The 26,358-nt window shown below is 39.0% G+C and overlaps 1 protein-coding gene across 1 annotated transcript; it reads right to left on the bottom strand.

The window, feature by feature from the left end:
* Positions 1-3,594: 3,594 nt before the first annotated feature.
* LOC139288546 (immunoglobulin-like and fibronectin type III domain-containing protein 1) lies at positions 3,595-20,530 on the bottom strand. The gene is made up of 24 exons (XM_070909860.1): positions 20,485-20,530; positions 17,803-17,862; positions 16,177-16,299; positions 15,828-15,977; positions 15,579-15,668; positions 15,277-15,319; positions 14,965-15,151; positions 13,878-14,034; positions 13,333-13,605; positions 12,807-13,190; positions 12,266-12,412; positions 11,052-11,168; positions 9,849-9,973; positions 8,597-8,738; positions 8,153-8,446; positions 7,330-7,626; positions 6,086-6,265; positions 5,856-5,984; positions 5,266-5,574; positions 4,836-4,921; positions 4,514-4,706; positions 4,119-4,415; positions 3,708-4,034; positions 3,595-3,599 (listed from the first exon to the last, which is right to left on the bottom strand). The coding sequence occupies exons 1-24, from the start codon at positions 20,528-20,530 to the stop codon at positions 3,595-3,597; spliced, it is 4,161 nt and encodes a 1,386-aa protein (XP_070765961.1).
* Between the last annotated feature and the right edge of the window lie 5,828 nt (positions 20,531-26,358).

Below are 26,358 nucleotides of genomic sequence, written 5' to 3'. Positions count from 1 at the left end.
TATCAGGGTATAAAATAAATCATTTTTACAACATTTTTCAAATGCAGAAGCCTTGACACTAATCAAGACCACTGATGCGGGCAAGGGCTGTAGCAGTATGCATTTAATTTAGTTCAAATTGCCATTAAATCACAATTCTTGTCAATCAAAAACTCGTCTTTTACTGTCCCAGTTCCTCTAACTAGTCATACTAATAGCAGAATCTAAAACAAACCAATCAGAACAGGTCTGATCATGCACGGACAGCTCATTAAAACCTCACTTCCTTGTAAGAAGTTACACAGCAACTGAATACAGAATTTGCATCAAGAAGCATGTGATTTTCCTCACAGTTCGGCATGTTCATCAGGAGCCAAACTCAGGACAGTAAGCCAACCAGCATTGGGTTGGTAAAACTATTTACTGCCGGCAAAGGAGACATTTCTGTAACAAGACTGAGCTAGCAGAGCTGTTCTCAGGCGAGAGAGAGAGAGAGAGAAACAGCGAGGAGTGGATGTCTTTTGTTTAAAAGGACTTTAAAATATCTTGCTCGTCTCCCTCGAGTTGCCTGCAGCAGCTCATAAACAGTTGGAATTCAATGAACTTCACAGGTAGAGTGAAACTTAGCTCAAGGCAGCCACGAACCTCAGTTTGCAGTGACATAACAGGGTCAATTCATTCATGCTGATACATAAAAACTACAGGAATATAACATTTACTTAAAGTAGCAGTACTACCACTATGGATGCCTATAGTAAGACTATTAAGTATTTAGACATATTGTGTCATTTCAGAAATCTACATTAAACAATCATCATTCTGTTCTTCTCTAGTCTTTCAGATGGCCTGTAAACAGCCTCTGAACTGGTGTTCAATATCAAAATCGCAGACTAAATTTAGCCCTGGCACACTACTGTCTTTTATTATTTTGGCAGCATCTTCTGCGCAGCTCTGGACGCATGTTCTTCACTGGTGTAATAATACAGACGTTTTCCACAGAGGACTTGCTGTATTTGAGTGAGTGTCCCTGCAGTAGCAGGTCAAGAATAATCCTCATTACAAACGCCAGCAGCTGTGTGGATGTTAGAAATAGCTGCGTTTTCTACTCACTCCAGTGAGGCTGTTGACATTTTGAAATCTGATAGAGGCCTGCAGGTCTTAACTTTCCTTACTTGTAAGTGGCAACGCGCACTGTTGGCATGTGGTGAGGCCTTTTCTGAATTTGTGAAAGTGTTTGTGTAAATTATAAACTCATGAAATGATTAATATTCATAGAAAATTAAGGCCATCACAAGAGACGCTCCAAACTCAGGTGACTAAGCATATTCTCGCAGGGAAAGGCAATTTATTTATCTGATTACTTCCTTACCTTACTATTTGACTGTCGCAGTTCTTCGTGGGAGGACTGCAGTCTCACTATTTTCATCTGCATGCCCATGAGATTGTCTGTTAAGTAGGTTAAAGTTTGGTGCTGCTGGAAACAGAACCACGCGCCAGAGGCACCGCCAATTACTATCATGAGAAATAAAACCAAGAGGAGCGCGTAATTGCTCGCCCCACCGCGAACTTCTGACTCCATAACTTCGTTTTTGAAAAAGTTGTCTTCATGTTTGTGGTTGCTTTTCCCCTTCCGATGCTTGGCAGTCATTTTCCCCACAAAGGACACAATGTTCTGGCCGTGCAGAGAGGTGATATTCAAGGAGCCCCGGTGGGTCAAAAAAGCCTGGACCGAAGTGTACGCGGTGATTTACTTCAGATGGCGCTGCGCGAATCGGACTGGTTTCAATCACCGCTCAATAAAAAAAGAGAAAAAAAAGTACGGAGAAGCTGCAGCGACTTCTTGATGAAGAGGTAGAGCAGGAGATGAGACAGGGAGGCGTGGACCCTAGGTAGCGTGTCCGTCCATTCAGGAAGAGGAGGGAGGAGTAGGAGGCCGGGCCGCCGCCGGGAGTGGCTGACTCTCCGCCACCATGTGCGCTGCTGTCATCTAATGGAAACACCACACGTCTGGTGGAGGGCGACTGTGCGCTATTTTTTACTGCAGCTGAAGCCAGGGCTGCATGTGGCGTGCAGCAGTTGCACGCTGTGGGTAGGCCACTGTGGGTTATAATGAGTGACACGACAGAAAACCTTATGGCTGACAAAGATTCATTTATAGTGACCTTATCTATCAGTTCATCTAATTGTCTCTTCCTTTGAACTAATAGTGCAGCCTCCTTTTTAAAATGTGGTTATGAGACTGTCAAATTCAGTGGCATAGACTGTGGAAAGGGCACATTTCTACTAAAGGTCACCTTCAGCATCTAAGATGTTAACATCTTTTTGGCCTTTGCTGCTTTCTTACGTTTAATTTGAGAGGTTGAATGCTTGGTTAAATCTCCCGTTACTCCTTTTAAAGGTCTAAATAATTTCTTTCTATTTCTTTCTCTGGCTTCTTTCCTGTCATATCGGTTCCACCTGTGTTATCTGTTTTAATGCTGTTTGTATAGTGCCAATAAACCATTCATCCATCCATTATCCTTTGCAGGGACCTGGATCCCCTGGACGGGTTCCTTCACAGGGCTGACACATACTGACAGGCAACCACTCACATTCACACCTACAGGCAATTTAGATCCAGGGAGAACCCAGAACCTTCTTGGTGTGAGGTGACAGTGTTTACCGCTGCACCGGGCTCCATAGTCCACCCACGCACAGGTGTTGCTGCAGTTTGTAGTCTAGCGGTGTAATATTGTGCTTAACACAGTGATAAAACATGCTAGAATAATTAACTTCAAACAACAAACAGAGGTGAACTCTGAACTGTGCGTCTGCTGGAGCAGTCTGGAGATCACACAGAAACAGAAAATGCATGTTCGAATTTGTCCCTCACATTGGCTTCAATGGAAGTGAGTAGGAGACAGAGCAACACAACACCCAGCTTAGCTCCACCCTGCTTCCACCTAGAGGTCTAATCAGCTGGAGTAATTGAAAACACCTGTGTGGGTGTGCGGGACTTTTAAAAATATGTCTCCAAAATACAAACTCAGTTGTAGCCCCTGTGATGGTTATGTTGGTAATGTTACAGCCAAGGCGAACAGCTGTAAGTTAGCTCATTACCTTTTAACAATATCAGCTATTTATGGCAGCAGAAATCCACTTTGGTTGCATCACATCTTTCACATGTTTGTCAAAATATGTCAAAAGGTTTGCTTTTTGACATGTCACAGAAGGAAATAATAATGTGAATGATGGCTGAATTCAATGTAGCTGCTTTGGTTTCAAGGTTGAGAGCATGACAACGAAACAGCCACCGTGCCATTAGTGTTATGTATCTGCTGTGAAATAAATATAGTCAGCTGGAAAAAAAGATTATGTCAAACCACAACCCTCTGCATTGACTCTCTGATTTGAACCACAGCAAAATAATTTTCAAATCAGGAATGCATGGTTTTATTTGAGAAATGATTTTATTTTCATTTCAGCAGCAGTCCAATAAATACAACATCCCATCTTTTTCGTATTGCAACGGGTGCATTACATCCAAGCAGCACAACCACTTCAATTCAAACATAATGTATTTGAAATTTAAACGTTAGAATAAATACTGCTCATATTGTGGTGCCTTTGGCTTCGTCACTCTGTATGGAAGAGAGATGAAATGTTTAAAAATCATCAGGTGGAAAAAAAACATTTTTTTTTATTCCTAATATCCTTTGATTTAAAGTGCAGGCGGGTTTCTCTCTCACCTCTGACGCTGAGGAGGGTGGAGCACTCAGCCCGTCCGAGGGCGTTCTCCGCAGTGATGGTGTACTCTCCCATGTCTTTGGGGCCTACGTGGAGAATTAACATGGAGCAGACTCCACAGGTGTCGGAGATGTAATAGTTGGTATTAGTGTTTAGGCTGATGTGATTACGATACCATGTGACACGAGGTTTGGGATTTCCCTTCACTGCACAGCTCATATAGCATTCGTAGCCTTTGGGTGCAGTGTGAAGCTTCAAAGGTACAATGAAGGTCGGAGCACATCGCAAATCACAGTCCTTTCTGGTCGGTACGCTCACCACAAACTTTTCTACAACGAAGGAGATAAAGTAACATTATATCTGAAGACATCATGTATTTGGCCTTTGAGGTTGTTTGAGACGCATCAACTCACCTTTCTTCTTCTCCATCCCCCAAGTCGGTGACTCCGAGGGTGCAGATATGCCCATGTCGTTTTTGGCATAGACCCGGAAATTATATTCCCTCCCGTGCATGATATTGCAGACTGTGAACTTGTTATTGAAGAGTCTGTCGGCCACTGCGGTCCATGTGCGTTTGGTAGAGTCCAGTTTGGACACTGTGTAGTGGAGGCGGTCGTCACGCTTCTCATCAGGAGAAGGCTCCCAGATCACTGTCACTGTGCCAGGCACGTTTTCCTCCAGTTCTACCTGCCCAGGAGGCTTTGGATCATCTGCAACCACAATCAATTTCTACTTGCAGATCCATTAACGCACGCATTTGACATTGATATAGCAAACGAAAAAATATATATCTTAATTTTAGTTTTACCTGTGACCCGGATCTCTGTACTGAATGTCTCCTGTCCTGCAAGATTTTTCACCAAAATGGAGTAGATGCCAGAATCAGAGCGCTCAGAGGAGGGGATCAGCAGCTGGGATGAGCCATCAGAGTTACTGACTGTAACTCGCTTTGTCACTGGCGCATTGTCCTTTAGCCACATAATATATGGCCGTGGGGAGGCCTGTAGAAAAGAGTAATATCTTGAGTCTTTCAAGCCTGAATATCGTATCTTTTGAGTTTCCCTCCATTTAGCAAAATCACAGCTTGCCTCAGTATGTCACCAGTAATAAAGCTGAAGTATAAATCTCACCTCAAAGTTCACTGTGATCCTGACAGAGTTTCCTGCCCTCACCACCATGAAACTCTTCATCTTGTGGTTTGTGAACTTTGGCCTCACTAGAATAATGAACAAAAACAGTGGAAAGTGCTTTGGATAATATTTAACTTCAGGAGGCTCTTAAGTAGTGGAATAAGCTCAAATACATAGATATGCATTTGTAATTCTATCTCCAGATTAACTAATTTTACATGGTAAGACATGAATGGTCAGTGATTCAGTACCCTGAAAATGGTTCTGTTAACATATAACATATACTGATCATGTGGGGAAGCATTAAGAGAAGATAAATAATAAGAGCTATTTGGGATTTTGGAAAGTTAATTCTAACCCCCAAACTTTGCCTCCTTGCAACTACCCAGCAACATAATATTTCCTAAATTTAGAGCCAGAGTTGACATACCAGGTGATGGCATTGCAAGGACATAGTTGGCCAGCTCCTCCGGAGGACTCTCTCCTCCATCATTAGTCGCAATCACTCTCACCCAGTACATGTCCATGGACTTGAGGCCTTTCACACTGAGGGAAGTGGTGATGATGGGGGTGGTATTACAGCGGGACCATTCAATGCACTCTGCCTGCCGGATCTCAACAAAATATCCCTTTGCTTCATCCTGTATCCCTGGTTTATCCTCAGGTTTGGTCCACGTCAGGACCAAGTGGGTGTAAGACGTTTCTGTCACCTTCAGGCTTGTAACTTTACCAGGAGGTTCTGGGGTAAAGAAAATTAAAAAAAAGTAAAAGTAAAAGTCATGCAATACTAAATATCAAATATTTAGATTTAATCAGTATACAATATACTGTGTAGGATGGGTTATTAAAATAATAATAAACATATACATTGTGACATTTTATTAATATAAATCATATGTAACTTATATAAATCATTTAGGCAAATCTTTTTACATAACTTTAAGACTTGTACATGAATATATTTTCTGCAATCTATTGTCTGTTGTTAAGTGTAGCATTGAAAACAGTTGCAACACTTACTCTTGGGGTCCCGTGCAAAAACAAACTCTGAGGGGTTGCTAAATTCACCAGCTCCTGAGAGGTTTATGGCAGTAACTCTGAATTCATATTCCAAACCTGCCACAACATCTTTCACTGCATATTTCTTCTCTGGAAGTGATTTCAGAGAAACAATAACAACAACAGCAAAACATCAGTGTTATTGTCTTCAATGTCATCAGATCGACCTACAGTCAAATAAAAATGCAGACCTTTTATTAGCTCATCCATGGCATTAACAACAGTCCAGAGATTACTCCCCTTCTTGCGTTTCTCCAAAATATAACCCAGTATACGTGAACCTCCTCGGTTACTTGGTGAATCCCAGGAAATGTTGATGCAGTCGTCCGAGGCGCTGACCACCTTCGGAGGTCCTGGAGGGCCAGGAAAAGCTGAAGCATGCAGAAACAAAACAGGCCATGCTGGTAAAGGTTGTAATCAGAGAGACTGAACTTTACTTTTGTAGTTTGAGACTCTTCTTAGTTCAACAGTAGTAAATCCTCTGCTTTTAGAAAATGAAAGTAGATGTCACAGATCAGCCCTGTGCTGAAATGATTAATCTCTTAATTGATTAGTTGAGTGAAAATGATCAACAAAGAAATTGATAATTGATGAATTAACTAAGTCATTTATCAAGCAAAATATCAAACAAGTGGAAGAATTTGCAGCTTTTCTCTTATATCATTGTAAACTGAAAATATTTTGGGGGTTTTGGACTGAAAAAACAAGCAATGTGACTTGAATTTGACTAATGAATCAAGAATGATAATAATTGTTATTTACATCCTTACATCAGTCATAGGTAATCAGAGACACAGACTGACTGACGAGTGGTATCTACTTATGTCTCATTCATTACAAGTTCTGTGATAGAGGAACAGTGTATAGACCAGCAGCAATCAGGGCAGTCTAATGGACAATGGAGCACAGCAGGGGGCAGTAATGACACTGAATCAGCTGATGATCAAAGCCTTTTTCACAGAACACATTTTGTCATGTCACAGTCGGAAAAGCACAAGTGTAAATAACAAAATGATAGTTGAACTCCATTTAGAGTCCTGGTGACTCACTCTAATGGTTTAATGGGACACTTGAATAGAATGGAGACATCATTAATGTTATTAGTAACACCTGTGCTTTTCCTACTATGACAAGTCAACTGTCTGCTGTGAAAAAGGCCTATAAATGCCTTGTGTCTATTATGATTAAGCAACTTATGTAACTCTAGAGGACAAACTTTAACAGCTTCAGCAATCACACTTCCTTTTACATTTGGATTCAGTGATGTCAGACCACCAGTACACCATGAATAGGAGTAGGAGGAATTCTTATTTCAATAAATGTGCAGTTATGTTTAACTGACATTAAATAAAAAGTGAAAGTTCACCCTGTGGGTGTGGCAAACATGTCAGATGTCACACATGACAGATGTCACACAAGTACCAGTTTGGCTCACCTAGTGTGCCGGCTTGCATTTGATCAGTCTCCATCACTTCACTTGTACCCTCTGCACTCACTGCCCGGATACGGTAACTATATTTCCGGCCATGGTCCACGTCTGTATCGCGGTAGCTGGGCACACCTGGGATTTCCCCTAATTTCTTCCAGGTGTTTCTTCCCACCTGCTGTCGCTCCATTGCGTAGTTAATCACTGGGGAGCCACCATCATCCTTTGGAGGCCTCCACCTAAATTCAATACACGTAGCTGAGCTCTCTGTGACCTCTGCAGGACCCAGGGGTGAAGTGGGTTTGTCTGAAACATCAAAAAAGTGTTTGAAAACTTTGAAAAAATATTTGACAGTTGGGATGCCGTTGTGAGGCGGCGATGGCAGACATATCAGAGGTTTGAAATGTATTTCCAAAACACATCTTTAACCTGTCACATTATCACAAACTGGGATTTTGCTTCTAGTAATACAAAAACCAATCTTGTTTTTTTTCTGTGTGTAGTACTGTAGGGACTCAGTGAAATGTGGCACCCTCTTCGCCTGATAGAGAAAGGACTGATCTGATTTTTACCATTATGTGGATGAGCTATGAAGCATTTAAGGACACTGTTGTTTGCTGTTCTTAAGATCTTAAAAATTCAAAGTACTTCTGCAAATCACATCCTTTGGCATCTACAAAGATTAGAATTTTCTTGAAGGAGTTGGATGTTAAGGATTTCCTTTGAATTGGTCTGAATCTGAATCTTTTTATTGTTGTGTTACACACGGAGTATAATCTGCAGATGATGGGAGACTTTCCTTTGATTTCTGCATTGTCCTTCATTCACTCACCAAGCACAATTAGCTGTGAAATTGCCTCAATGAAGCCGTGTTCGTTCTTGAGCTTGATCTTGATCTCTCCTGTGTCCTTCCTCTGGCACCTGCTCAGGAGCAAGCGGCTGTGACTCGCAGATTTCTCTATCCTTGTATTGTTGTCATCTTGGAGGTCTTCTCCCTCTTTGTACCACTGAATCTTTATTGGTTCATGGCCGACAAAATGCAGTTTGAAGATAGCGTTGTGCCCCACTTTAACTGTCACAGACTCAGTGAACACACTGAGGTCTTCAGGGTCAAACCTTGGGGGATCTAAAAATCAGAAGGTCATTTAAATGTTTATATGGTATTTAGCTGCAATCTGATTCTGACCTCTGGCTGTAACATCATATTTTTTTGCCTTTTCCAGTTATACTGCATAATATCTAAAATCATTATCATTATTATGACAAAGTCTCAAACCTTTGACGTTGATCATCGCCTCTGTTTTACGACCATCTGCTTCAAAACGGTATTTCCCAGAGTGCTCTTCCTTGCACTGGATTATGACTAATTTATGGATCGCACCATCTTTAGTAATAGTGAAATTGTCATCTGGCGATACCTGATAGGAGAAGGGGCAGAGAGATGAAAATAAACAAATCGAGCAACAACAAATGTGAGTTAATCAGTTATTCAACTGCTTGGCTCAAAGGGCTTTTTTGTTCAGCTGTGTTGTGTCCCAAATAGGCTCAAAGTATCTAAACATCTGCCAACAGCATCTGTTTGAGGTACAACATATGAAATGTGTGGTAATTTCCAGTCAGCATCAGTAGATAATAGATTCCCCATCAAGAAAGCAATAATGCACCCTCTTTTTTTAAAAATATAATTTGTTTGAGTATTTGCCTTTTATTATTGGGTGCACAGTAGAGAGATGGACAGGAAACTTGAGGACTGTATGCATCTTAGGGTCCTTTTACCTGTTTGGTTCAGTTCAAACGGACGCTGCTGTGTTTACCCGTTAATTGCGGTTCATTTGGGGTGGTGTAAAAGCAGTCAATTGAACTCTGGTGCAGACTAAACAACCCTCTGAAGCAGATTCTGGTGTGGTTCGCTTAGAGTATGAAAGCAAAGCAGACCGACCTAAGGACTGTACTGAAAGTAGACATGTGATTTTAGCATAAATGTAAAAGTTTATGATTAAATCCATCTGCTGATGGTGAACTATTAAGAAAGCAATCTCCCAATCTGTAAGCGCTGTACAGCCTATATTACCAGATCACTCTGTAACCATGGTAACGGTGACCTTGTATTTTAGCATCCACGCAGTAACTATCCTTGAGTTATTACTCTGTTTGACACAATTTCTGATATACAAAGTCCAGTTACAGTCTGACTGATAATGATCTGTCAGTCAGCTCTTTGTCACACCAGATAAATGTACTCATAAAGGAAAGTGCTGCGTGACTTGCTGTCAGTCACTGGGATTTGATTTGTCCATGTGTCCATGTAGCGATGATAATGCAAAACTGCCCAATGAATGAATGAATGAATGAATGAATGAATGAATGAATGAATGATCTGTCAGTCCATCTGATTTAATGCTTACACCAAATGAACCAAACTACAGGTGTGAAAGTGGCCTTTTGCCTCTGGGCCACCACAATGTGCTTTCCTGATGGACGCCGAAACAGTCCCCAAGAAAATGATGAGTTTGACCTTTGCAACTAACCTTTTTGCCGTCTCTGAACCAGGCTCCCTCACAGTCTTCACTGCTGAGCTTACATGTTAACTCAGCCATCTCATTGATGATAGCGCTGACATCAGACAAACCACAGATGAAGTGAACTCCTGGATCTAACATACACAACAGTGAACAGTTAGGTGACATTTTGACTTGCATCCAAAAGCAAACCTGCTTCACAATGACAGGAAGTATAGCTAATGTTTCAACATTTCTGTTTATAATTCTTGTTTTTATTTTTATTTGTTCACTTTTTCAGAAAGTCTCTGCAGAGTTTTTTTGTTCTCTGATTATTACTTTCTACAATATTTACAAAACAAAGTTTTCTTATTTAATGTGCATTGTTTTGTTAACAGAAAATAGACTCTCTCTAGCAAAATACAGATGTCAGGTACACACATGTTGTATAGCAATGATGATGACAAAACAAGTGTGTAGTTCTGCTCCCAGAGAGGCTTCCTGCTGTGTCTAAATCGCAAATCATCATGGAACACAGAGCAACTTGATAAACAATATGCGGGGATAATTGTGAATAAATGGATATTAACTAGAAAAGAATCCCATTATCAGTCGCAGAGGAATTAATTGCAGTGGATGCGATCGTTTTTTTGTGATTTCTCACTAAATGTAATCACGTTTGCTTCATGTTGCATTGCTCCAAACCTGATATTTAGAATTTTCCTGATAACAATTACTTCTCATTGATTGTGAACAGTATACAAATTGCTAAAGTATGTTATGGTTAAATATGCGACATCAATTACAGCAAATGTGTGCAAAGTACCATAGAGTTATGGCATGTTTTTATGGTATGAGTTATTTGTTATTGATAATGATCATCTTTTACTAAGCTTTTAGTTTGTGCTGGCTGCATTGAGTTATAAGCTCCCAAGTCATAACACTATACATGCATACAGACTCAGTGTCTATAAAGGGTACTATACAATTACTAATACATGTTAAAATTTGTAATAATCAGAAATTGCATAAACATGAATTACCAAGACGTGGAACACAGCTGCTGGAATTCACAGTAACACTATTATCTGGTGTAATGAAGTGCTGAAAGTACTAAAAGATTAGTGAATCAATTGATTATTGGATTACTGGATCAACAGACGCGGATGCATCCAGCTGGAGCCCCTTTCTGTGATTCAGCCATGACTTACTGGGTGTCACCTACTAACTTACCGATCACCATATCTTCTATCAGTGGGCCTTGTCTTTTACGTCTTGAATGTGTGCCAGAGCCAGTTGCGTCTTCAGTCTCGTCACACTCACTGGGGTCTTTAGGACCTGCACTTTCACCTTTTTAAAAATAAAAAACATTCAGTCCTGAACTTGACACACACAGTCACTGAAATTTGTTTCAAAATTACAAGATTTCAACAGTTTCTGAAGGTGCACAAATTATGTTATACAGTATGTGAGGCTAATTAAACTAAAATTAGGTCACTTTGTAATCCCATTACACATGCATATTTGAAAACAGACACAAAACCATGCCAATACAGCCAGAATAACTATTTCTGCCTACGCACACAGTAATAAGATTAAACAAAAGATTTTAAAAAATGTCATTTTCTGGGCATTAACCCGTACTACACCTCCATGCAGTAACGCACCACTTGTGGCCTCTTACCATTGGCTACTTTCTGTGGCTGTTGGCTTTGCTTTGAACAACCTGAATGCTTGACCTGGCCGGCAGAGTCCTCATTCTCATCACTGTCACTTCCTTCATTGTCACTTGCTAGTCCATTTGGATCTGTGCTAGAGCCACAGACTTCAGATAGTACACACACACACACACACACACACACACACACACACACACACACACTGAGCTTTACACAGTGAGTTTTCAATTTATTCAAAACACTATTGCATTGCAGTTTTATGTGATAAAATAAAGACTAGAGACATCTGACATCTGAGTCCTCACCAGACCGAAGACAAGAACTACAGCATCAAGTTTTCATATCATCATGCTACTTCACAAGTTCACTACTCAAACAAAGCAAAATTTCTCCTCCAGTGGGGTGAATTTTTACTAACTACATAACTCAAATTAAAGAGTAAAAAGCGCTGTCAGCAATGTTCCAGACGCTCGCTCAGCCTTGTAGACCTTGAATGATTAAAGAACTTTCAGATCATTTCTTTGTTTGGGTCTGTAACACAGCCTCAAATGAACCAAATGTCATTCATATTATCTTTTCATAATACTTACTTGTACTCTCCTTAGAATCAACTACAGAGGTGTCACAGACAAGGCAAGCTTTTTACTCAAATTATGTTAATTAATTATTTAACTATACAGCATATCTGATACTGAGTGTGACTAATCTTGGGGGCTAACTGTGGTACATTTCCTCCATGCAGTCAATATGTTCCCTGTTGTTTCTTACCAGATGCATGTTGTTTCCACTGGACCTTCTTTGTGCGCCCCGGCTGTCTGATAGATACAGTCGAGTCTTTATTTCCATCAGAATCAGTCACTTCATTTTGTCTTCCAATCTGGTTTAACTCTACATCAACGCTTTTGCTGCTGGATTCTGCACAGACGCAACAAACAATCAAGAGAATACATAATGTTTAGAAAATAAGTATGGACGTTATCTGAGCAAAAACATCGAAATGTGTGTCAATCGCAAAGAAATGGAGCATTTACATAAATATGCATATTAAGATGTTTACCAGTGTCTGTATGTTCTGTCTCTTGACCATGTTTTACGTATCTTGAATTGTTGGCAGATCCAGTGAAGTCGTCATTCTCTTCAGATTGTCCTCCTTCATTTGTATCTGTGGTATATCAATTATAATCAAATAGTTCAGCTTTAACCTCAGAGTGACATCCAATCACGACAAAAGTTAAACCACTCTTCAAACAGATCATCACTCTTGTGCTGACGGTAAAAAAAAGTAGTGTTAGGCATAGATCGACTTTACCTGTTACCTTGTCAAAATCCGCTTGACTTGTTACGGTGCCACCTCCTCTTGACTTTTTGATATTTGCTTTCTCTTTGCTCCCTGTTGGGTCAGACAGGGCACTGGCTTCTGCTGCATTAGGCTTGTCCTTGACTGCTCCGCTGTTTTTACCTGGTCCATTGACTGCACTTATTTCACCATCTCTTCCGCTAGTGGTTAATGTCTTTTGTTCTTTCAGTTGTCCGTCCTCGTGTTTAGCTTTTACTGTGGCCAAAATCTTCTCCATCTCCTCTTGGATTTTTATTTGTTGCTCTTTGGCCACTTTCTCAAGGTCAGTCCGTGTTCCCCCGGCCAAGGTAGTTTTACGAGCTGTCTTCTTTCCAGCAGATGCAGGGTCACCCTCAGCTTAGAGTATATGAAATACAACATGCATGACACATAACTCACATTTATTTCATCCCTTGTAATTATGGCAGTAATTAGGATTACTTCAGCACACACTGACAAAACAAAAAGGTTATTTGTGCGTTATACTGTAAGGTGTTACCTTCCACAACCAGCCAGGCGCTGCAGGACGTGATGCCAGCCGTAGCTGAATAGATGCCTTTGTCCAGCTGCTTGCAGTCATTGATCAGTAGCCTGTGGATCAGTTTGTGGTCTGACACTGTTATACTGTATTTCTCTCCATCCTCCAGGACGCTGCCCTTGCCCATCCATGTGATCCTGGGCATTGGGTGTGTCAGGACACACTCAAAGAGGGCATCCTCTCTTTCTTGAGCTTTAACCTCCTGAATTTTGATAACAAAGTCCACATTGGAAACTGTAAAAGCAACACAAAGAAGTCAGTGAACCTAGCCATTACACGAAGCTACTACAAGTAATAGGAGAGGATTCGCAATGTGTGTCTTTGTGTGACAGCAGTATGTGTTTAACAATAGTGAAAAGAGAAAACTGTCCTTAAAACAGTAATCTCGCCATTATAAAATGAACATTGAAGGAAGAAATTAGTATTGCCAGAGATTGGACACACTCAGTCGATACACATGGGTGATTTTAAAAAACTTTCAATCTCCACCGCTGTCTTGAACCTACATTTAAACTCTGTAAGGAGGCTGTTGACCTCTTCATCCACTTGATTGAGCCCTGTGTCCTTTTGCATCAGGCCTTTGATGCTAAAATCCTTTGTCCTCTCAGCACTCTTAAGGCTGTGTCTCTCTGTTGCCTCTTCATCATAGGGAATCACACCATCCTACCAAGTACACAGAGGAGTTACAGACAATATGAAACCATCATATTCTATATGGAAAAGATCATTTCAACATACTGTATATTGTGCATGTTTTATGTTTAAAACATTTAAAATGTCAAGGGATGGATTTTTTAAAAGGTGAACATACAGTAAGTACCATATTTTAATAATTGGAAAATTATTAACATTTTCCTGTTATCATTTTGGAATCAGCACTTTGAATCTGTAAATAAATACATTTGAGACACACACAATGGCTTTGTCTGAAATCACTCACTTATCCACTAACTCATCACTGCCTGTGTAATACATACTCAATAAATGACTCCATAGTGAGCAGTTAATTGAGATTTTCGACACTTGTATTATCATCATTTTGCGTCATCACTGCCAGGTGAAGTCCCATCTATAAAATTCGGCACATTGCATTGTGGTATTTTTAGCATAAAGGCAACTATATAGCACAACATAAATTTCACACTCAGGATTTGGACACTCCAATGAAATGGCGGAGGGTAAACATAATGCACTATACAGTAAATGGGGAGTGATTATGGACACAGTCAATGTAATAAACTACTTTAACTCAGCAGCTAAATAGATCTTAATCTGTCTCACTGTGCATCTTTAAACTCAATTTCCAGCTCCAGTGAAGCACAGCCATCTTTTTTAAACATATTTGTACCTGTTTTCTGATACTGACAAGAGATGGAAGCAGCTGATTGAGATGGGAGTGAGAGAGACCTTGGGCGAGGCAGGATTAATAAAATGAAATGAGCAGTGAAAATGGATGATAATTTTATTTTAAGTAAATATTTCAAAGACGATGAACATGATTTTAATCAGTACCAGATGTCTTCAGTAAATTATTATACTGAACTATACTGATGATTTAGCCGGAGATAATGCATCTACTTTGAGTTTTCATACCTTACACTTATTTTGCACTCTCTCCTTCTTCTTCTCATCGAGTTTCTTGAGAATCAAATGTAAGTCTGCAACACCAAACTCAGTACAGATGCGTTCGTAGTCTTTACTGTCAGCGTTCAGCATCGCGTCCCAGAATCTTTCATCAGTTTTCCCATCTGCTTGTGTTGTCTGGTTTTCCTCTACTTTACTAAAGATATTGGGCAGATGTTGAAAAATGTTAATGGCCAGATACGAATCAATGATCAAATTCACACATATGCAGAAACATCTGGTTAGGTATTTTAATATCTTAATCATAATATCTGTTCTTACCTTTTCCGCAGCAATTTTCTGAAATCTGATGGATTTGTCGAAGCTGAAAGCAGCAAATTCAGTTCAAGTTTGTTAATATCTGTACTGTAGATTTGAAGTCAGATAAAGCTACAGGGGAACTGCACATTGGATTGCACAGTCGCTGATGATAATGTTTTTTTCAATAATTAAAAACATACAAAGAAGTGACATGAAGTGTTGATGGAATTGTCAATGGCAGCTACAAACTCCCTGAGATGCACAATCCAAACAAATACAAAACATAATCATGTTTAGAACTGTAATGAGTGAACAACTCTTACCCTCGAGCATATTTAATGTTGCTGTGCAGACAGCTTTGCCAAATTCGTTCACAGCATAGCATTTGTATGTATCTGTTTCTGCAGCAGACACTTTGCGAATCTAGAAATACAAATAACAGGCCACATGGCAAGTTATCAGATGCACAGATTGAATTCACACAACAGATAGCACTTATTTTAATACGGTACTGTGTTTTACTGCGCACTATGAACAATAACTACTCAAACAATTGTCACTGTCACTGTAACACTCACTCACCTCTAATATATACTCTCCAGTTGATTCATCATATTTACTTTGAAATTTATCCTTGTCTGAAATTAGCCCTTTAGCTCTTCTCCATGACACCTCTGGCTTTGGATCCCCTGTTACCACGGCCTTGAAAACAGCTAATTTCCCTAAAGAATATATGGAAAAATTGCATGTTTATTTTCACATCTACTTTATTACAGTAGTGTCAGACTTTAGAATTGGAAATATAGTGCTATGAAACCAACCAACTTTGATCAGTTACAGTCATTTATTGTCATGCATCTCTTTTAGGTGACACTACAATTGCATAAATATGTCTTAGTGCTCTGTTATAATGAAACCCACCTTCCTTAATAGTTACTGGGATTGGTTTACACTGGAAATCTGGGGTACTTTTTCCCTCTGGCATGTTTACTACATACTGCGTGATCAATACTCCAGGAGTCTTAGATCTTCTCCGGATGACAGCTAAACAAAAGCCAGCAAAAACAATAATTAAAAGAAGCAGTTAATTCAGTAAATTTGGAGCATAGTAAAGTACTTTACAACCTAAAATTAAAAACAAAATAAAGAAATAAATATTTAGACCATGTGGGGATTGCTGCTTTTGGTAGAACTAACAGACTTCTTTTTAGCTACCAGCAGATGTCAGGAATGTCAAACGTATTCCCAGTGATGCTTTGTGTGTGTGTGTGTGTGTGTGTGTGTGTGTGTGTTGACAGAAACATTATCTTCCTGACAACTAAACAAATGGGAGGTGCTTACACACACGACTCAGATGAACTGAAAACAGATGGAAAAGTAACTACGCACATACAAGCCTAACATATTCCTGTTGTTTATGTGTTAACTTAACAGCTGCATGTTTGTTGTTGCTGCATCTGAAATAGGAGACTGAAAATGCCTCGGTCAGTGTAAGGGGTGTGGTCTTGTACATCTTAAATATATATATTGTTTGCTTTTTGTCAAATTCAATGCCCATATCAGCTAAAATGAATGAATGGTTATGAGGCAGAGGTTACTCTGTACCACTTATATACAGTGCATGCTGTGTAGCAGAAGTGATAAACAAAACTATAATTGAAAACATTATTCAATGTTGCATTCGGCATCCTTTATAAACATTTTAGGGTGCTGTTTTTTTTAATTGTAGATTTTATGATAGAGATGTAGTGTAAGAGCCATTTCATTGTGTGCTCTCATCATTACATATAAGTTGATAATTATATCTACGCTGATACTACACAGTAGCTACTGCAATTAGTGATTATTTTCATTATCAATTCATCTGCCAATTATTTTCTCAATTAATCATTTGGTCTAAAATGTCAAATGACTAACGTCTAAAACCCAAAGATATTCCACTTACAATGATATAAAACAGAGAATAGCAGCAATGATCACATTGGAGAAGCTTAAAACATGGAATGTTTGGAAACTTTATTTAAAAAATGACTTAAAACAACTAATTGATTATCAAAATAGATGGCAGATTATTATTAGTCAATCAACTAATCAATACATTGCCCACAAAGTTAAATGAATACACTACACGTTAATTCACTCCAGACTGTGATCCTCTTCCTACCTGTTTTTTTGCTGCTGAACATTTTCTTATCAGGCTTTGAATGTGCAAAGATAGAGGATCACACAGGAGTTGATGAAGAACAACGTTAATCCAGGGATTAATGATTGTTGTGACAAGGACTGAAATAGGTGAACAGCCTCCCTGTCAAACATGTAACTGAGGATGACTGATTTGACAAGGTAGTGAATAGATATTTGAGGTTATCAACACAAAGACTGGACAGGTCACAAGCAGACACAGTATTCAATAATACCTAATGTGTTATTCAATATTTATTCCATTATTCATAATAATGGATGCAGCCCAGCATTGCATTCAAACAGTACATTAGTGCATGGAGACCTCAAAAAATGTTATGTTAAATATACAGCTTTTTTTTTCACCTGTCTTGTTGCCAGACACCTCATTAAAATGTTGAATGTATTGATGAACGATGGAGAAATCTGTGGGAAAAGAAATGACAGTAGATCACTTTGAAGCACTAGAGTCAATGCTATGATACGGCTATAGGACATTAAGTGGTATATATACATTATATACAATACAGTGTCCAACAGAAGCTGTTTGTTTGTTATAAGTTGCGTCTGTGAAATTGCAGGTTATGTCCTAGGCCTGATAAAATGATAGCAATATATACCGGCGAGAGACACTTCATTAATAGCAAAAGAAAACAGATCGATGTAATGTTCGATAGTTTCACTTAGATGCTTTAAATGCAAATCGCCATGAATGCACATAACGAATACGTCCTGGCTAATAAACAGCCTATCAAAACAGTGAGAAAATGAGTGCGGGAAAAGGACAGGTCAGCTCATGAGTATGGCAAATTCAAAGGAAGGTGGTTATATTTAACGAAGGATAAATTCACATTTTTTCCCTCGCCTCTATAAAAACAGGTCATTAAAAATGATCAATAATTACTGGTGTCAACTGAAATGAAACATTTTATCAAGGTGACATTTTCTGCTATATCTCCCAGCCCTATTATGTCCTGCAGGCATTTCCTCATATTTGCACAAATGGTGATGATTATCCAAACCAGGTGAAGCATTTATTTGCCTTTACTTTTAGGTGTATGAAGTAGATGGATAGAAAGAGAAGTAATTGAGTGAGAGACCAAAATAAACAGTGGGTGGAGAGGCTGGAAGTGAAGACCCGGTCAGGCATAATGTGGAAAAGGAAAGCTCATAGGGGCCTGAATAAACTGAAGCACTGAGAGGGTCACAGTAAAGGGCAGCAGGCAGGCAACCTTAATCCTGGGATGTTTTCTTCTCATTCTCAGTTTATCACTGAAGCCTGAGAAAGAAGACCTTTAGCCAACTGGCTGTTGAAGTGTTTGTCAGTTGGGCAAACTCCAACTCGCATAGTTCTCATGAATTTTTAATGGAGATGCTGTACATCATGTGGTTGAAGTGAATGTTTTCACATTTCATTACCTTTTACAGATGCCATGTGAATTGTTATAATAGTTTCAATAATAGTTTCTTCCAGCCAACTGATTTTATGGCCACTTGGTGGCGTTTCTAACACAACATTAACATTTTTATCAACTTTTTAAGGCAGCAGCAAACAGTTTTAACTGGATTTACACATCCAGCAGTTAGGGAGCAACATTAATATTCATTTGGAGTCGTGTTGTACCTGATGAATGTCCAACATTCACTGTCTTTTAGCTCTGTTTGTGGTCTCCTCTCACTCCTGTGGGAAATATCTGGCTCTTTAGCTGCTAAATGCTCCACTATGTTCACCAGTTAGTTGCTAACTGTGTCTGTCGCCGCCATTTGGCACTGAGGAGGTAGTGTACAGTGGAGTTTTAGAGCTTTTTTGCTGAAAACAGATGCCTGCTGCAGCCGAAAACAACGCTGAGAGCAGTGAGAGTGATCCACAACGGTAAAGTTTGGGGCCAGACAGATAAACAATGAGCTGTAACTCTCTACAACGCTCTGTAAAGCCGAGGGGAGCTGCAGATTCAGGTGATGATTCTCTGTAAGTTCATGACTACGAGCGACTCCTTTCACATTAAACTGAACAATTATAAGATAGTAGCTAGGCATTCATTGGGTATTAACAATAAATAGATTTAAAAACAGATTTAAAAAATGTAAAAGTCTTAACGAATGAAAGTAGTGTTGAAGCCTGAGCATTACTCAATTTGCTGACACAACAAAACACTTCATGTTTCAAAGTGTTTTAAAGCCACTGTCTTGATGTGTCAATCTGTCAATGTATACAACATAAAGTGCTTTTTTTACCCTGTAAATTGTTTGCTGACTCCAGCAATACGTTGTGTCTTGGCAGGATTAGTGGCAGCTCATTTTCCGCTACTTCTGGTGATGAATTAACTTGCACAGTTTACTGCATATGAGGCCGTAATCGAATTGGTTTGCTCATGTCACAGACTAATGTAGGCTTTTATTACAGATAATCGCCGCCAAATTGTGTTGTAAAACAATGTTGTCTTTTTGTTGTTAAAAATGTCCACCTGTTGAAGGATTTTTCACCAGTGCAATAACTTAAGTCATTGCAGGAATTTATTTTTTACAAAACAATGCTGCCGAGCCTTCACTATAGGGTTTTTTGATTACAGTGAAGGTATATAGCTCACTATTGCTTCTTTTGTATTTAGGATTAAACTAATAAAGAAGTCTTGATAACATGTGACCTCCAGACTTGCAGCAAATGATTTACTGTTACAGCAGTTTGTATAATCCTTTTTCTTTGAATTCATACCCATTGGAGGCATTGGAAGGAATTACATACATGTAAAAAAGAAAGAAAAAGAAGAAAGCTTTCTTATTTAAAATTGATCGTAATGTTCATACAATCTTGCCCAATGCAGAATATATTGCTAAATAAGGCAGCGCTCTGCATTACACATCATCTAATGTAACTGGTTATTTTCAAAACGTCCTCTGACAGTTGGCTTCAGTCTGCTGCGGCACCACTTAATGTTTGCAATAGATGGACAGCAGGCCTCTTTATTTTTGCTTAAATCAGTAAAATGGAATAGAAATAAGCAGAAAAAAGAGAAATTTGAAGAGGAAGGAAGAAGTGCAATACTGTACTTCGTCTGTTGGCACTGGGACCTGTGTTCTTCGCCCTTTTCCACATTTTAGCGAGAGTTATCTGTCAAAAGGGTGACCTGCAAATAGAATGTGAACATAACCATTAGCACCAATGATGAGGCCAGACATCAGACATGTTTCTTTGCATTATAAAGTATCATCTTTATGCATTTATGTTCTTCTTGCTGTGCAGTAATTTTGCAATGAGAATATTGCCAACTTTTTCCAGATCATAGAAAAAATAAGCTAGTATAAAGTACAGTATGATCGTACTCACAGTAACACAATGCTGATAATTATAGAGCTTAGCTTTACTACATTTAAAAACTGGAAAGAACAATTAACAAAAGCACATTCAGGCTATGAAGGGTATATAAACATATTGATATTATGTTGACAGTTGGATCTAACTACATAGATCTTTCAGTAACCAATTAAAACCATGGATGATTCATACATACACATTTCGGCTCTAAACTCTCTTTTTGCTGCTACTATCTATATGTCCCACTTGTTTCCAATGTCGTTCTATAAGTGTGTATGTCACTACTGCTTTTACTGTTTTGTAACAACTGTGTGTCCTTTTACGATCTTTAAACTGCATTCCTTGTTTTGTTTTTTCTATGATGTATTTTAGGAAACCTTTTAAACACCTTGGCCAGAGACTAGATGAAAAACAGCTTCTTGGCTAATTCTGGCATTTTTTACCATGTTTTTTTTATTCATTTGCACGGTCCCTTCTCTCAAATGAACTATACTAAACTAATGCACTTGTGTCATAGATTGCATTACTCATATAAACCACCAGGCCTACTTTGTCTACCATGTCTTTGAGGCTTATATGTGGCACAAGGTCAAAAGGTTAACCTATTAAGTTTATTTTGACTTGAGGCTTGTTAGTTCCTGTGGCCGTTACATGCAGTGGTAAATACATGAACTCTATGTGTGAAAAGGGATCCGAAAAAGTGTTGATTTAAGCAGTTGCTGCTGTTCAACAGCTCAAGTGAAAAGCTTAGTTGAAATCGTTTTATAAGTTCTCTGAAGTTAGTATTTACAGAATTTATTCACAAAGGGATGGTAGCACAAGTAAAGTAAAGTAAAGATTTACTTTTTGGACAAGAAAGATTATGCATATTGTTATATTCAGGATGGATCTGAGAGCTTACAAACAATAAGACCATGGTCATTGAGGGGCCAAGTCATATTGAGTGCAGGAGGAACACTGATGGTGCACAGCTCTCAAGCTATAGTTAGCTGTGACCCTGTAATAACTTCATATGGTCACACAAAGCCTGACTGCAGACTATTGCTGCTCTGAGATCTCCATTCTCAGAAGTGAAATGCTCAAAATTAGATGCTCTCAGTACATCACTGTATTCAAAGTACACAAAAAATAAAAAGAGAACACCAACAAATGGAGGACGAGTGCGGAATTTTATCTCTGTTAGAGCTGAATATTTAATTTATCTGTTCATATTCAAAGTCACAATGCTAATTGAATTTCAATTTCAAACCAGCTTGCGTTTTATCATGGATTGAAAATAGAAGTTGATTAAAGGATAGAAGACTGAAAGACAGAATCAGACTTTCATACACCACCACGCCTACAATACAGAACAAACAAAGAGTGAAAATCCTCTCTTTGATCCAGTCTTCCTTTAAGTAGCCCCCCCCCCCCCCCCCCCCCATTTGTTCTACTTCTATCATTTCATAAACAGTAATCCACCTGGATAACATAAAGAAGTAAGGGCTGACCCGTGGTCACTCACAGACACAAACAAACAGAGAGGAAGAGTGGTTTACCTGTCTACAGCTCTGTCCTCACTCCCTCTGAGACTGGTTTATAGATGTGGTATAAACTCGCTGCCTCCTGGGTTTTACTGGATATTAAATCCTTTGGGAAAACACATTTGATTTTGCTGCCTGCAAGCTTATGCCTAGACAGTGACTGTCAAGGAGAGGCTTCTTCTGTTTAGGCAGATGGATGCTGCGGGTGGGTTATTATTAAGGGGGAGCTGGTTGGAGGGTGATGGTGGTGGGGGGCACTGGATGAGGTAAAGAGGGATGAATAGCCTGAGGGAGAGGGAAGGGCTACCAATGACAACTTAGTGGTGAAGTTTATCTCTCACAGCAGTAATTACTGATGACAGTGTGCTCATCTTTCACAGAACAGTTGCTGACAAGAAAATTATTGGATGAGTTCATTTTGGTTGTGTGGTATCTTATTCTTACAGATAGCATGCACGTATAACTGTCAGAGGGAAAAAAATACTTTGGCAGTTTGTTTAGTAGTGCTTTCAGTTCCTGTTAAGTAGCTTCTTAATTGCTGGAGATACAGGCAAATGGCTTTGTATTTTAAAAGATACAGATTCAAGTTTGAGGCTGTGATTGAACCATGCAGTATTAAGAGTGGCTTAAATGATGGTAATTTAATGGTGACATTGGGTGGTGGCTAGCAGGTAACTTGGCACAGACATGCATTGCTATTAATTTGGACTATGATCCAAATAAAAGAATGTGGCTGGAAGTCGTACTCTCCCTTGATCTTGAAGATAGTATGATGTTGAAACAAATTCAAAGTTTGATTCTGAATTGAACCCCAGCCTTGCTGTTGAAGATCACACATTGTGAACAAGGTATTTATCCCCTTGTCTACAGTGTTCTTCTTATATTACAATATATTGCATAATCAAGGTTATGACATTCATGTGGTATAAGCCCTTCTTGTCGTGGCTTTTCGGAAAGGGAAGATCAAATGAAGAACAAGGCATTAATGGTCTCAAGGTCAAATACCAGAATGTCCTTTACATTCTTTACATAACAATTCAAACTGTATACATGTTCTGCCTTTAAAATGTGTAATGTGCACCACTTGTAATGCCTAAGAAAATATTGTCATAAAACAGATGGTGATAAACATCAACGGCTGACTTTTTAACACACTTTGTTTTTGCAGTTGCTGATCTAATTTCCTTATGGGAGGTAACTATATTTAATTCCTGTTATGTTCTCTCCATGGAAACCTGTTTGTTTTTTTGCCACATTAGCAGCATGGCTCTAGAAATGGCAATAGTGTCCAGTCTGTTGGTCTGTTGGTCCATGGGTCCACGACTCTGGTCCAGAGAGACAACTGTGATACACGCATCCATGGTCCCCAGAAGCATGTCACCATGCTAACATGACACCTAGCGTAAACATGTTAGCATGCTAATATTAGCATTCAGCTGAAAAACACAGCCAAGCCCAACAGCTGAGGCTGATGTAGCGGCGTCTAACAATGCAGAGCTGAGCCTGAAAAGTTGAGTCTGAGATTTCCTAAAATAGCTATTGTGTAGAGGATAAACCCTTTTACCTCCGGTGCTTCCATCCAACAATTGAGTTTCTGGTGTTTAAATCGCATTAAAGTCTCACAGGTTGCTAGCTTGTCTAAAAGTGTTATTTAAAATGTCTATTAGAATCCAGATTCCCCCAGTTTATTATTATTTCAAAAGCACATTTTAGAATTGACGGGATAAACATACTTCACCACTAACAAAAGTCCATCCTGTGTCCCAACAGCATTCTGGTTTTGAACAAAACATTTGTGACACCTTCACCAAATGCGCTTCACTGAAATTGCACACCATGGAAACTGCTTGTGAATTGAATAATAAGTGGAAATACAGGCTTCTGACACGTCGGACGTGTATGTCTCAACAGGACATTCATAGAATCTACTAGCACAAGGTCCAAATGGTGCCAGTGTCCTGTCATGCTTGTCCTTCCATGTGCAGTACCTCTAATGCATCTGAATAGGCTCTTGAGTAGGCCTGAGCCCACATAAACCAGCTGGATTAGGAATTAAACCCCCTCAGCCTACCCTCCTTATATTGATGAAATGTCATGCTGCATAGCTTTCATTCCAGTCATGGGGAACCACAGAGAGCCGCCGCCGAGGTGCTAACTAGACAGCCTGGCCTGCCTCTCTGTAGCGTAGATTTCTGTTCTAAGGGAAACCTCAACAGTACATCGACTGAGGCCTTGTCACTCACTCTTCAACAAGGAGTGAATATATTCTTAATTGGGCTTCACTTGGTGCACTCTCAGCAGATCCTGGCCTCTAAATGATCAGAAATAACTTATCCCAACAAGCTATCAGGCTTTTTGAGTACTGGTAAATCAAAATAATTACATAGAGAAAGGTCATGGTTTGTAGTCAACACAGTAAACAATGGTTTGTTGGAAGAATTTCTGCAGTTTAACAATTTAAAAAGAATCCGTAACTAACTTCCGCAGTATAATTCTGTCCATGATGTACATTTTCGTTTTAGATAATTTAGCTCTTTTTGAAGTGTTTGTATGTTGTATGTGTATGACATTCCAACGCACACTAGATAAATAATAAAAAAGATCTTCCACACAGAAACATAACAACTCTCCAAAATGACCACACACACTGCAATATCAGTGGGGCAAACCCTTCCTCCTAAAACCAATAATAATGCTTCTGAATACAGGAAGGACAGAAAAAAACCATCACTACATACATGCATTCATGTATGTTTGTAACTAATGACAAATGATGGGTAGAAATGTGTGCCTTGTAAGGTTTTGAGGAATATTAACAAATGCTTGCTCCTTTAACTTGTATGGATGATAATATGTAGTGTGTATAGTTGTAGAGGAAAATCCATATCAATAATTAATAATTTCATGATGTTTTATTGTGTGCTTTTTTTATGTTGGTTTTATTATTGCAATTACCTGCACCAGGGCCTGAGTACCTCATTTCGTTCCCTTTCAGGTATAACATGTTCTGCAATGACAATAAAAATATCCTTATGCCCTTAAAAGAAATGTCCATGCATACAAGTCCAACTTGTCTTGCGATCAGTGAACGTGTGGATGCCATAATAGGAGTTTGCTTGTTGTTCCACTAAATCTTTTTAAGGCGAGACAAAGAGAGCTCGGAGCTAAAACCAAAATGTAATGACATTCGTCTTAATTAAAAAGGGCATGCCTTTCTTTGTGACTGGAAGGCAACATGTGTGTCATTTTCTGTGTAATAAATTACAGTGCAGGAATATTAAAACTCTCAAGCCCTGAACACAATCGAGATATCTAAGAAAATTAAGTAAACTTTGGTAAAACCCAGAGGCATTCATGCTGACTTACTCCAGTTGATTGTATGTACTGAAAACATTCTGTGACTGCCACTTGTTAATATTGAGGCAATGTAAAGTTCAATCACTAATGATCATTATGAGGAGCATAAATAATGTGAAGGATTTAACAAAGCCAGTTTTGGTTCATTAGGAATAAGGAGTGATATACTGTAAAAAGATCCAGGCAAGCTGCCAGAAACTCGGCCATTACATTTATGCCACTATTCAATAGACTGTAGCTGAAATATTTGTCAGGTGATTTTTTTTATTAATACAATTTTGGAATTAGGTGAAAATAAGGCTTCCTTAATAGATCTTTGCAGCATAAGAGAAAGTAACCTTAATCGTGGCCAGAAAGCAATATACATTTCTGCTGGAATTCCATCCAGACAGGAGAGTTCCCATTTTCCATACTTAATAGAGCATTATGAAGCTCTTTAAGAGTTATGGGCTCTGATATTTCAGGCAACTCTACTTTAGATAGAAAATCCATCACATTTACAAAGTGTCATCCCATGAATAAAACATTTGCTAGAATTATTTTAAGGCAATTATTTATCTTTACTGCCATTTTGTTCTGACCTGATCGTTCCCATTGTGATGTGACTGTTTGAGGTTCAGATTAGAGGGCTTTAGGGTTTTTATATGTGCTTTTTGATTGTTTAATTGAATATTTAAGGCAGGCTGAGGTGGGTGGGTGCTATTAAAAGAGCAATCAAGTCACTCTGTG

This window comes from Enoplosus armatus, chromosome 8 (genome assembly GCF_043641665.1).
Source record: "Enoplosus armatus isolate fEnoArm2 chromosome 8, fEnoArm2.hap1, whole genome shotgun sequence".
NCBI lineage: Eukaryota > Metazoa > Chordata > Actinopteri > Centrarchiformes > Enoplosidae > Enoplosus > Enoplosus armatus.
This window is presented reverse-complemented; position numbering and strand designations above follow the sequence as displayed.